General features: G+C 44.9%; 1 protein-coding gene across 2 annotated transcripts in view; it reads left to right on the top strand.

Annotated features, from left to right (window-relative positions):
* pigg (phosphatidylinositol glycan anchor biosynthesis class G (EMM blood group)) overlaps positions 1-14108 on the top strand; it is a 209385-nt gene that overhangs the window by 147880 nt on the left and 47397 nt on the right. The window contains exon 14 of one of the 2 annotated variants that reach the window (XM_054737951.2): positions 696-2257. The exons of the other annotated variant lie outside the window; for it this stretch is intronic. Within the exon in view, the coding sequence (XP_054593926.2) occupies positions 696-706 (11 nt within the window). The 3' untranslated portion in view covers positions 707-2257. Of the gene's footprint in view, positions 1-695; positions 2258-14108 lie in introns of those variants that run through there. 2 annotated transcript variants of the gene reach the window in all.

The following is a 14108-nucleotide window of genomic DNA, read 5'->3' as shown; positions in this document are numbered from 1 at the left end:
ACCTGCTGCTTCCACTCGTCCTGACGGGACTTCATTAGGCTGAAATTGTGCGGCGAGATCCCGGGGGACATCGCTTCACCAGACTCGTGCTTTTTCTCCGTGAAGCTCAGAGCTGAGGTGTGAATGATGGGATGAATCACGACGGGAATTCCCTTTAGCAGCTTGCGCTGATGGCGCCCAACACAAACAGTTGGGCGCCATCAGCGCACACGTTTGCTTCCCCCGCTGCGACGGATTACAGCTCCAAGACGGCTCCGACCGACTTGAGTTTATTTAGCCTCGGTTGAAAAGGTGCGGGAAAGCCGGCGTGAGTGTGAGCGAGAGTCGGCCGATGCAGCAGGCCGGCGCCCACACACGGCTCCGATCAGGCAGCGGTGATGAACGCACCTGAGTGGGAGGTTTACAGGCGTCGCTGTCATTCTGCTTTGACCCCTCACACAAGCTTCTACCATTTCCTGATGAGTTTTCACAACGTTTCTTTAAATAATCAAAGATTTTAACATACTTTAGGAACTTACTTGGGGGTTTTAATTGTGCTTCCCTGGATTTAAAGTCAGTTTAACATGAATTCACGTTTATATGATGCTGAGTTTGACTTGCTTTCAGTTTTTTGGACAAACCAAAGTAAAGTCGGACACGAAGGAGGCAGCAGCCATGAGGACGGGCTCTGAATGGTGTTCTCTGTATTTGTGCAGAACTGACGTAGATGTTGAGCGCAGCGTCCGACCCGATTGGAGCTGCTGTATTTGTTGGCACCTGGGCGTCAGCGGAGTGAAGCAGCAGGTGTGGCGACTTCAGAGCACCTTGTTGATTATGACCTGCCAGCGCTGACATCATCGCTCTTTGCTGCTCACCAAAAATAAAAAGGAGGAGCTGAAAGATGAGCTGCTGCAGCTACAGTTTCACCTCATTCCCACCCCAGCACCTGTCACTCAGCTGGATGAGCCGCCTGCCTCGAAGCAGCATCTCGCTTCGGGCTCAGCCCCGCCCCCTTTCCTCTGACATCCAGAGAGGAGGCGGGTCTGGGGACCAGATGCTGCCTCATCTGATCTGAGAGCAGCCTTGGCCTTTTGTTTTGCTGCTGTTTTCACGGCTCACCATGAAAGGAAGCTCGGCAGAACCCACTCCCGGGTGTCGGTCGGGGTCCCTCCGTCAGAGGAACAACACCAAAGTTCCTTTTTTATTGTCAAACACCTTTTTCCTGTCTCTAACTGAACAGCGACTCGCAGTCAGACTTCCAACAAAGTGTGCTATAAATAGTTTATGAGGCAGATCATAATCTGCACGAGTCTGTCGGAGCTCGCTGTGCTTCACGTCTCAATCCTCGACCAACTCTCTCCAAACGGAGCAGATGTGTTCTTCTCGGAGGTGATTCAGAATAATCTGGACTGAACATCTATACGTCGTCTCAGAGGAAGATTGATTTTCTGTTCTGAGGTCAGAAGAAGCGCTGCTGTTGCACTACATGAAGCATCCCCGCTGGGTCTCGGGTTTATGTCGTTGCGTTTTACCTGAAGCTTGTTTTTCATCCCGTCTTTGAAAGCAAACCTAAGTTGAAGCATATTCAGATCAACGGATGCAAAACCTTCCAGTCGTGTGTGAAAACCACACAGAAGTCACAGATCATCACCCTAAAAATATTCTTCAAAACCACTAAACTGAGTCCGGAGTCGACACCCCGGAGACGCGCCGCTCTCGCTGAGGAAATAAATCCTGGCGCTTTACGCACGCTCTTTTCCCCGAGCCGTCTTTAAGACGCGTCTGCACCGGTGCACGAAGAGGCCTCAAAGCCTCCGCTGACACATCTGATGGAGCAGCACTTGTTGTGTAAAGCCACTCGCGTGGATCCCTAAAACCCAGCAGCCCGTGAAATGGATCCGGATAATTGTTTTGCTCACATGGTTGAAGGCGTGCGCACCAGCAGCCTGTGTTCTCTGTCTTCCCTGTTTGGTGAATTAACTCCTTTCTGTTAGGATTTACAGGTGAGTGTGTTAGTTTAATGCTGGAAAAAGCTTCTCTTACTCCCATCTGGCGTGCCAGTTGCGTCACGGTGACTATGCAACCCATCCTGTCTTACCTCTCTGTTTACCCCGTGTTTAGGGTTTCGTTCATGGAATTTTCACGCCTATATTTCCTAACATTGAGGGTTTGTTGTTTTAGAGCTGTGAGACATCTGTGAAGTGAGAAGAAGGTAACGGGTTTCCCAGAATCCTTTGCTGTTTTTCTGATTAATAAAATTTAAGTTATTCCGAAAGCATCTTTTGTGTTTCTCTGTGGATTTAATCAGCTCTGAAGACACTCAGGACCCGAACAATCTCATCTTTGAGACATTTTAATAAAAATCTAGAAACATCCCTGGAGAGATATCAGCGATTTAGTGGTCCATTAAATCATCTCAGCTTGGTCCAGCCCGGTGGAGGCCATCTGTCTTCTGGGTGACATCCGATGATGCACTCATCACTTTTTTCTGTCTAAGTTTCCTAAAACTGGACACGTGTGTGCGTGCGTGTGTGTGTTTTCAGCAGTAGGAGGATGACAATTCAGTAATCATCCACCATCCACCCACTAAATAATCACTTGAAAGCCTCTGGGAGCTGGACTGCATCGCCTCCGTTGAAGGAGCCACACGTTTCTCGTTTCTGAGTAGGAGTGTCCCTTAAAACCTTCGGAGTGATGGTGAACTAAAGATGTTTTCTTCTTCATCAAAAGTAAAACCTACAGAGCTGGGATGATGAGTTTGTTTTAAAGAGCAGGTTCACTGAGAAACTATTTTTACTTATGAGTTTTGAAAACGACCGATCACTCTGAGTTTAACATGCAGGCTGAACATGAAAATAGTCTCCTACCCCTATCTCCTGTATTAGCTTTTGATGGAAAAGGACAGAAAAAGCCTCACAGTTCTACATCACTCTGTCACTTAACAACGAGGGTGTCCAGGAAACAACAGAGAACATCTGGACTAGTAAAAGCTAAGTGTTAGCGTTAGCAACTCCACCACACAGCAGAACTCTGAATCAGAAAACTTTATTAAAGTTCAAGTCCCATCAGGCACCATCACTGGTGAAATTACATTCACCAGTGAGTGTCATTTGACCCCTCCTTGGGGGGGGGGGGGGGGGGGGGGTTAGCTGTGGCTGCTCAGAATCTGTTTGATAGTTTCCCGAAAGAAAAAAAAATCAACGCTGCAGAGCAAACAGACGGGGTGTTTCTCAATGTCAAGGCACCTGGCCTTGCGAGGCCAGGTGCCTTGCTTACAAGGACACGGTCCTTCCTTGGTCAAAGAAAACTGTTAAATGGAACAGACCTGCATCACATGACCGCGGCTTCCACGGCCAGTGGCGGTTTTACCATTAGACATAGGTCGGCGGCCACCTGGGGCCCCCTTATGTTGGGTGGCCCCCTAGCCCTGACCGCCGGCACCCCTCTATTAATGCCACAATGGACTATTCCTTTAAGACACCGATGCACAAAATGGAAGTGATTGGTAGTCATTCCACTCCAATCCAGTTGGTGGCAGTAATGCACCAAACTGGTGTTTGCCAAGTTCCATAAGACCACAAATAAGAATAAGAAGAGAAAGCAGAAGAAGAAGAAGAGAGGCGGGAGCGTTCATAACAAACTCAAAGCGATAGTCAAAACATGAAGCATGAAATGGAGTTATCCTAGTGGCTCCAGTAAGATAAAGAAGCAGTGTGCTTCAAAAAAAAGCTTTTTATCTTCACTTCCGAAAGTGACGTCGTTTTTCTATGTAAACATCAAAAGGAAGCAGAAAAGGAAAGACAATGGAAAATGTTTAAAGGGAGGAAAACAAAGGCCAAAATGGAAAATAGAAAAAAATAAACAGGCAAAAACACAGGAGCACTGACAGGAAGAAGAAATGATAAATGATCTGTATTTGATATAGCGCCTTTTAGAGTCCTGGAACCCCCCAAGGCACTTTACAACACAACCAGTCATTCACCCATTCACACACACTGGTGGGGATGAGCTACGATGTAGCCACAGCTGCCCTGGGGCGCACTGACAGAGGCGAGGCTGCCGAGCACTGGCACCACCGGTCCCTCCGACCACCACCAGCAGGCAAGGTGGGTTAAGTGTCTTGCCCAAGGACACAACGACAGCGACAGACTGAGCGGGGCTCGAACCTGCAACCTTCCGATTACGGGGCGAGCTCTTAACTCCTGTGCCACCGTCGCCCCAACAAGAAAGCAGAGCAATTATTGAAAGCACTCAAAGGGAGGGAAAAACAGGAAAATGGAGGAGTACCAAAAAAACGTGAAAATAACTCATGTCAATTAGATCGTCGAAAATGTAGTGTAAGGGAGCCCCATGTCTGTGTTTGCCTTGGGTCTCAAATTACTAAATCCTCCACTGTCCATGGCGGTCACATAACGTCACATGACACGGGAGATAACGTTATATTTTGTACGTATTAGTTTCAATTAAAATACTTTTTAAATTGTGTATATATTGATTAAATTAAAAATATAAGGATTCCTGCTAGCTACCGAAGCTGCAACTACTAAGCAACTAACCAACCATAGATAACGTCTTTGGATCTAAAAAACATTTTAAATTAGCTGACTTACTTTTAAACTTGAAAATTGTCCCCGAAGTAGCTGCCGACTTCTGATCTGCCATCCTTTTGAAAATACTGCGGTGTATTCTGGGTAATATTTGACCAAGGCTAGGCTAAAAGACACCTCCTGTGTATCCTCGCTCAGCTAGCTAAACGGCTAACAAACGGAGAACACACACCTCAGTAGAACATGAACATTGGAACATGTCTTGGCAGCTCCCGATGTCGTATCTCCTAGGCAACTGGGGCGGGGCCAAGACATCAAGGCAAAGTTCCTTGGCATTGAGAAACACCCACTGGTAGAGTCACGTTGCTGTTAGCCAATCAGATATCAGGAAATATCAGGTAATAAGACTCTGATTCCTGCCGTCTGAAGCTCAGCTCTGATGCGGCTCACTTCTAGTTCCTGAAATATTTTCTAGCTGAACAAATTTCACCCCCGTCTGAAATTAAAATAAAGAAAACTACATTATTGAGTTCTTACTGGTGTTCTTTAAACATCTGACATCACAGATGGCTTTTGCTGTTCTTTCCTTTTTCACAGCAACATTTTAGTTCTTGTTCCTGTTTTTTAGCCTCTCCACATGAACCCACATGAACCAATTTTGTGTTGTCTACATTAAATTAGTTTCTCATTTATCTGTTTAAAAGTGAAACCAAAAGTTTCATTGTGTTTTTAGGCTTCCAGTAATCATCAAACGTATGCATTAATGTTTGCCATCCGGGGCGTAAAGTTATTTGTTCTAGTTTCCTGTTATGTGAAGGAGGCGGGACTTAAAACTTTTTCTGCAGCCAGCCACCAGGGAGTCCTTGAGTTATGGTAAAATCTTTTTAAAGGGGTAGTGTGTAGTTTCCTGGCACTGGGGGGCAGTGCGTACATTTCAGGGTCGTTTTACACCGTATCACCGTGACTGTCGCTAGTTTAAAAAGCATTACGCTAAATGTCACCTGTGGAGCAGAAAGTGTGCGACCTTGGTGTGTCTCCTCAGACTTGGATGGTCCTTCAGTTAATTCCATCGTGAGAACTCAAAGCCAATTCTGGATCTGATCGGGGTCCTGCGCCTGCCGATGACATCATCTTACTACGGCAATATCACTCGGCCTAAATGTTTTTGCATCTCTTTTTTGATTCTGTTCACACACACGTTTTGGAAATAGTTTAGTAGTTTTGTTATTAAATTCATGTTTCTTACTCCCTAAATGTTTTTGAACATGGTAAGGTAACCTCCGTAAGTCGTACGTCTAGCCAATTATCTAGGTTGACGTCACTGACCGGCGTAGGACCCTGAGCCAGCCAGAAGGAAACATGGCGTCTAATATGGCAACCCCGAAAGACGCTAGACCTGAGCACGATTTACTTTAGACCTGATTTTTTATGGTTATATGTTACAAAGCTGCCAATATTTTTCAACAACTGGACATAATTTTATTCATTTTCAAGAACAATTTGATGGATTTTTTCATAGATAAACAGTAAAAACTACAGATTGTCTCTTTAAGAAAACTATGAACAGAGCTGTCCTCAAAGTGAACAGCTGAGACTCACCTGAAGAGTTGAGGCTCACGTCCCCATCACCGTTACCGGGACAACTAAAACTCCAATCAGGAGAGGGAACCGTAAACTAGCTCGCATTAATGAAGCTCTACGCTAGTTTGAAATACCGTCATTCTTATGTGAAAAATATCAGATGGAACGCAGTAGATTTTCAAAATAAAAAGTTGCCTTCTTCTTCTGGGACTCTGAACCCTAATCCATTCAAAGAAGCTAGAGAACTTTCCTCACAAGCACTTTAAACCATTGTAACTTCCCTGGAAGGAAATATGAAGACATGATGGACAGTTTAAATTGTTTGCACGGACAAACCTTTTGTTCAGTTTTAACATTTAGTTCCAACTCTGGAGTTTTCTTTAAGGAAAGCACTCTCGGGCTGGGAAACATCAGCCCTGTGACCTCAGCTCGTCTCAGGTTCCTCTCTCAGACTGGCAGAGCTAACTGGGTCCTGCTTGGTGCTCCAGTGTGAGTACAAATGGCGAGTTTCCAGATCGGACTCGTCCAACGCACTCATTTACGTCCATTGAGCACAGAAGCTGCCGTCCTCTACGAGTTCTAGTTTTTACAGGACTAAAGCAAATATTCCCTGCCTGGTGTTTGTGCTGCCTGGCACAGGCTGAAATATAAATGTCATTAATGGAAAAGCTGAGGTTTCTGGTTTGGACCTGCAGCCACATCGAGGTGATGCTCCAGGTTTGTTGGGACAAACTCCAGCTCCACCGTTCTCCGCCTGAGGCTCGTAAAAGTCAAATCACATCCAGCCAGTGTGTCTCTCCTCGGGCGTATCCGGGTCTGCCTGCAGCCCGGCGCTGTGACATTAGAATAAAGACGTTTATTTGGAAAGCAGTAAATCATATTTAGTGCTGCGCTTCTGTGTTTCTGCTTCAAAGATTTCTCTGCTGCTGACACGTTTGAAAGCAGATGTGAAAACCGCTGCTGCTCCCGTTCCTGTCGGGCTTAGAAACACTAAGCTGTCTCTAGTGTCCAACTCGTCCCCGCTCAGTCGCACTCTCTGCTTGAGAACACGACAAGACTCTGGAGCGGCTCCCGCAAATCTTTTTCATTTAGTAGTAAAATGTGACGAAGATCAAATCAGTGCACAATTCCCATCATGCCTTTAGCCTTGTGTTGTCATTCATCAGATATCTCCACACACACACACACACACTCACACACTCACACACTGAAAATGTCTCTAGCTCTATGCTTTGGTGGCACTAAACTAGCCTCTGGTGTAAATCTGGTTGCATCTGACCACTCTTCTCTGTGGAGTTCACTTGAGTTAGATGGTTTCCTGAAACAGACTCAGCTGTTGGACGTAAGTTCACTAATCTTCATCTGCGTTCAGGTCAAGGCGGTTGGAAATCTGCTCCAGGAGCTTCATGCGAGTCTGGTTTATCCAGTCAGAAACCGGTTTTCATGTGTTCAACCCCAAGACTTGGGTTAGGGTTAGTAACCACCTGATTCAATTACCTCCAACTAATTTCCCATTCCTTTGAGTCAGCTGTGTTAAAGCAGAGAAACGTCTAAAAATGTCAGAATGATGATCTAAAGGGCCACCACCGTCCTAGATGATGATTTCAGTTGAGGTCCCAAAATGTGGATGCCATCCTTCTCCGTCGTTATTCCTTCCACTTTTGCCTCAGTTCCACTAAGTGGTGCGCTGTGGGTTAGTGTCCATAGTAGCCCGTACTGCCAGAGGTGGACTGGTAATCCGTGAATTCTGGACAATCCCATAATGGACGGTGTGTAGGTTGTTTCTGTTTGACATTACATTAAACAGAGGAGGAGGCCTGATGACCTTTTTTTTCCGTGTCCTGTCTGGCTGTGAAGTAAACAGAATGAATGTCTGAATGCTGGTAACAAGCCTTACAGATTTACTCTCAGGTGGAGCATCAAAGCGTCTGCTTTTAATGTCACGCCTGATACTTAAAACTTTATTGTAATTTGTTTTTTTAATGCTTGTAATTCCGACCAGACACGGAGTCAGAGGTGAAAGAGAAAGGAAGAGACAAAAGGGGGGTGGGTGGGGGGTGGGGTCCACAAAAACAAAGTCAATGATGAACAGGGGTCTGCTTCTAGACCTGCAGAAAAGGGACACAACAACAATACAACAGGAACAAGCCATCACTGCGTCAACCTAAAGAGGAAATATATAATCAACATTGTTTAACTGAACAATCACACGATAATAAATCACAGTGCATTTAGTGCCAACCACAGCCTTAAGACATGTGTTGAACGTGCCCAAGTCCATTCTTATGAGAGCACCATGTGAACACCTGTGTGCGTACACAGGCTTGTTTATGTAAGGTTTCTCTATAGGAGCGTCCAATAGAGCTCCGGGAGTTGACGTCACGTTTCCCAGCATGCAACAGTTCAAATCGAAATGGCGCTATTAGGCAGGCACTAGCCGGCAGTCGGACTACTTGTTATTGTCAGAAAACTCAATCAGACAGGAGATATGGTAGATTCCTGTTGTGCCCCAGGACGCAGAACAGACACGGACGACATAAGGAATGAGCCGTCTACAGGATTCCCCAAGATCCGGAGCGCCGCAAAAGTTGGATCATTGTAATAAAACGCGCTAGTGACCGGGCTAAAATGAAGCTGTGGGATCCCGAGAGTAAAGGTTTTCACTTATGCAGCGACCGCTTCATATCAGGTACTTAAACCAACGTTTCCTCAACTGTGTATGGTATTTATTTTAAATGCTTTTATTACGATTCTTAGTGGGCTTCCTAAACTTATTTTGGCGTGGCTTTTTCCGTCTTATTACTCATAGCAACAAGTAAACGTCACGTAAAACGTTGCCTCGTGAGTTCTGCGTGCTGCCGTTTACGTGTTTTATGATGACAACAATTAACCGGCTAAGCTGTATTTGATTTTTAAGCAATGGTTGATCAATTGTCAGATCACACATAAAAAGCACTTTGGATTGCTATTATCTGTCTCACCGAGACAGATCTCAGACAGATCCTGAGACGCTCCTGCCTGACATTTTTATTTTATTCATGGAAAAAAATCAGACTAGTGATTTCTCTTGGTGTTCAGTTTATACATTCAAACAGCACAGCACTCGATTTAAACTACTTACGTGTAAATCTGTTATTTGTCCATCCATTCATCCATTTTCATCCGCTTATCCGGAGTCGGGTTGCGGCGGCATTTAGAGTCGAGAGGCCCAGACTTCCCTCTCCCCAGCCGCCGGAGCCAGCTCCTCCGGGTAACTCCCAAGGGGTTCCCCGGCCAGGTCCGGTAAGAAGTCCGCTCCGACAGCTTCTGGCGTTTTTAAAAAGTATCCCAGGGGCACGGTAAGGGTCGGAGATGTTTAGTCTATTTAATTTCTGACTATATAAAACGATTTCTTCGGTTTTAAAGTGTGAATTAAACTCCGACAAAGTAAAATCCAAGCGGATCCCGTTCATGTTCATGGTTACATCCGTGTTTGTTTAGCTTTTTTTCCTGCCAAAATGGCGTCCACTAACTGAGAGTCACGTGGGGTCCGGAGTTCTATAGAGAGTGTGAGGGGCCACAGATCTGCCCCCCAAAGATGTGTAGGAGATGGAGGGAGCTCCAAGTCTCAGAGATCCAGAGGCTGCCCCAGAACACAGGAACCCCAAGGAGACTGTAACCGGAAAAGCCCCTGCCCCCCTCAAGAGGTGCAGAGGATCACTCCGGGGGGCCACAACCAGCAGCCGGCAGAGTCCCGGGAGATATCAGCGGCAAGCCCACAGTCCCGCCCGCAGCCTCCCACCCCCAAGCCGACCAAGCCTGGAACCCAGGCCTGATGACCTATTTCGCAGCTTTACACCTAATTCCTAACAGTGTTGGGCAAGTTACTTCAAAACTGTAATGCGTTATTACTTGTTACCCTCATTTTATAGTAATTAATTACATTACAATATTACTGATTTTAAAATGTAAGGTATTACACTACTTTTGCATTACTTTAAGTTACTTTCACCAATACAACTTCAATATGAATCTGGTAATCTGACGCTCAGTGAGCTCGTGACATATATGTGGAAGGTGATGTGGTGTCTGAGCTAGGGTTGCTGTTAAAAACAGTCAGATATAATAACAGTGCTTTAAAATGATTGTTTATTAAATAAAAGCAACAACAATCTGTACTCTCAGCACGCTGCCATCTTAGATTAACTGAGCAGGGAGTGAGGTGGTGGGGGCTCCAAGCCTATATTTGCCTTGGTCCCCAAATGCCTTGATACGGCCCTGGATGTGGGACTGACTTCTGGGGTGATCTGATTCTATCACATGTATAAATATTAAATGCTTATATATTATTGCTTTTCACTGGTAAAAATGTCTATTGGGGATAAATCTACCAACTTTTATCTTTTCAAGCACTTTGTTTTGTTTTCTTGATTTTATTTGAATAATTTCCGGCCCTTTCTCTCTCTAGCCTTCCTGTATGCTGCATCTTTTCTCCGTCTTCCAGAAAAACCGTTTCCTAGATTTCCTACTTTCTAACTAATCAGCCAAAGGGATCTACCGAACGCAAAAAAAAAAAGCTTAATATGCGCTGCGCTCCAGCAGCAATGAGTTGAAATCACCGGCGTACAGATTATGAACTCAACTGAAAAGTACATGAAGTACCAGAGAATATGGGCTGATATAAATGATCGCAAACAAATTATTTTGTTTTGGTGGAGCGATTTTGTGAATATAACAGCGGCCGCGCGCAGGACGCAGCTGGAGTATTTGAGCCGTTACCGCTGCGTCCTCTCTGCTCATAGAATGCCCGCAAAGCTGAGTCCATAAATGACGTCATATATGTGGATACTGGATCTTTTTTCAGGCTTCCCGCAATTTGAATTTTTAGGAAACCCACATCTTGATTCTGGGTTTAAAAATGCGTTGTAATTATCGCATTACTGACAATTGTACCAAGTAAATATTACCATTTTCTTTCCCTGCAATGCCTTACATTACCACATTACAGCAAAAAGCAATGCATTACAGTAATTAATTACTTTTGTACCGCATTACTTCCAACACTGATTCCTAAACAGTTTCAGTCCAAGCCACACCCTCCTGCATCAAATCAACACTACGATTCCCACGCAACAGAGCCTAACAACTCCAACGACTTCTCAGGAGGTAGGGGTATTCATAGAGAGTTTTGGGTCGTTAAGCAACAATAAGCTTGACTCCTAAATTCCAGTAAGAACTGACAAAGCTCCTCGGAGGAGAAGCGAAACGTCTTCATTAACCCAAACAAGTCCAGTTGCCTTCATGTAGAACCCATTTGGAATAGAGCGAATCAAGAACAAGATTCCCATCAGAGCGTTATCTCTCACTTGGACACCATTCTGCTACTGACAGCATGCAAGTGGGCAGCACGCTGAAGAGCTATTGACCCTTTGCACGTGACGTCACGCCACTCATGAGACCGCCCCCTTCGCCATGATGGACGGCAAAAAGACCGTTTACACCTGTAGAAACTCCAGTGAAGCTAGTCAAAATAAGCCAGTTTGTAGCCGTTTATGGCTTTAATTTAGTTGATTTGACAGTAAAATGGCTTTAGCTTGCTGCGTGGTTGGCTGCACTAACAGACAAGGACGTAAACTCAACTCGTTTTGTTTTTTTAATAACTTTGATGGAGACTGAGGACGGAGATGAACTGCAGCATCAATCAAGCGGACTAGCAGCCCTCGGATTAGCAGCGAACATGTTTTTACCGGGTAAGATTAACGTTCATTTATTTCAGGAGGAAGACAGGGACAGGGATAAATGTGATGTGTTTATACTAGTTATTGATAATCCTGATGGACGGGTATTTCACCACGGAGGCTGCGCGCCGCCCACTGTAGTGTAAAGCGGGACAATTATTAACAATATTAAAGCTCCGATGTATGATTACGTGTGTTAAAATTACGTTTGTTTATTTATACGAGCGTCGGTGTTCAGAGATCTTCTCATTCCGGTGTGAGAGCAGCAGCTGGACCCGGTACCACCACCAGCAACAGAAGCTGGTAGGGATCCGGACTTTCTAACAATCAGCTTTGGTGTAAAGTGAAACGCTGTTTATAACATAAAGTTATAAATCCAGAGGGGTGAATTTAGGCAAAGTCAGCAGCATGTTTACATCGGTGAACAGCTGCAGAGAGAACGTAAGCTAACGTTGGTAAGCTAGTTAGCATACCGCTAGATGCGCGACTTCCTCTGATAACTGAACTGGACATGAACTAGTGGAAGGAATGCTGGAGGAGTTTTGTTTTTGTTTTGATCGCAAAAACAATTTCAGGCTCTACTTTTCCCTTTGTTTAGTACTCGTGTCGCTCACTGTTTACACGCTTTTGCCGTCCAGCATGGTGGACCCGCGTGATTAGGTGATGTTGGTGCAAAGGGTCAATAGGGAGCCTCAGTCACACCCATCTACTTCTGGACCACGGGTCCCTGGAAGAACGAAAAAGTGAATGCAAGTCAACGGGGCTAAGACGCTATTTTCTAATTCAGCTTGTTTTGTTCCATGGATTTCACATATGATGTCCGTGAATTTCAAAGACACACTTTGATACCAAGAATGCGCTTATTTTCAAACGGGGAAACGCTATTTTAGGTTTTGTGTGACAATAAGACCAGGACTACAAATGCGCTTCACGAAAGTGATGTCATCGAACCAGACACGGAGAAAACGGAGGGAAAATGGATGTAAGTTCAGCAAACTTCCCACAGGAGGAAACCCGCCGTGAATTGCTGGGTTTCACTCACGTGACTAGCGTGACGTCACAACCGTGCGGAATTTGAGTGGGGGGTAGGAAGTGTTTTGTGGCGCAACAGAACACAACGCGATGGAGGACAGAGAGTGGACGGGCACAGACGCGATATCGCGAAAAAATACAACTTCATTTACAGACGGATGGGTGAACACTCTTTTCACTAACTTGCTATGTTTCAGCTACATCTTTAGCATTCTTTATTTTACCCTACACCTGAGCTGCAGTGGAGGAGCATGACCCCAGGAGTCTGAAAAGCTTGAATAGAACATCTGTCTAAGCATGTCACATCATGAAGGGTACATGTGTGGCTGAAAAATGTCACGAAGACTTGGTGTGAGGAAAAGAAAATGTTTTACCCACAGATCAGTGTGAACCTGATACTAGCAGTTTATTCTGTTTGTAGTTTTTGTTGCACATCATAATAAAATTGAAAAGTAATCAGTTTTACTAAATCAGTACTTGAGGTTGAAATGTACATTTTAAAGATATTGTTAAACAATTCAAATAACTATATAAACTTCACAATTATGCATCAACTTCAAGAATACGGCACTCATTTCAATCAGTAGCAACTGTTAAAAATCCTGTCATCTACAGTGGGGCAAAAAAGTATTTAGTCAGCCACCGATTGTGCAAGTTCTCCCACTTAAAATGATGACAGAGGTCAGTAATTTACATCATAGGTACACTTCAACTGTGAGAGACAGAATGTGAAAAAGATCCATGAACTCACATGGCAGGATTTTTAAAGAATTTATTTGTAAATCAGGGTGGAAAATAAGTATTTGGTCAATAACAAAAATTCAACTCAATACTTTGTAGCATAACCTTTGTTGGCAATAACAGAGGTCAGACGATTACTATAGGTCTTTACCAGGTTTGCACACACAGTAGCTGGTATTTTGGCCCATTCCTCCATGCAGATCTTCTCGAGAGCAGTGATGTTTTGGGGCTGTCGCTGAGCAACACGGACTTTCAACTCCCTCCACAGATTTTCTATGGGGTTGAGGCCTGGAGACTGGCTAGGCCACTCCAGGACTTTCAAATGCTTCTTACGGAGCCACTCCTTTGTTGCCCGGGCGGTGTGTTTGGGATCATTGTCGTGTTGGAAGACCCAGCCACGTTTCATCTTCAAAGCTCTCACTGATGGAAGGAGGTTTTGGCTCAGAATCTCACGATACATGGCCCCATTCATTCTGTCCTTAACACGGATCAGTCGTCCTGTCCCCTTAGC

The sequence above is a fragment of the Nothobranchius furzeri genome, chromosome 1 (genome assembly GCF_043380555.1).
Source record: "Nothobranchius furzeri strain GRZ-AD chromosome 1, NfurGRZ-RIMD1, whole genome shotgun sequence".
Lineage (NCBI taxonomy): Eukaryota > Metazoa > Chordata > Actinopteri > Cyprinodontiformes > Nothobranchiidae > Nothobranchius > Nothobranchius furzeri.
Note: the sequence above shows the minus strand (reverse complement) of the source record. Positions and strands in the feature narration are given on the sequence as shown.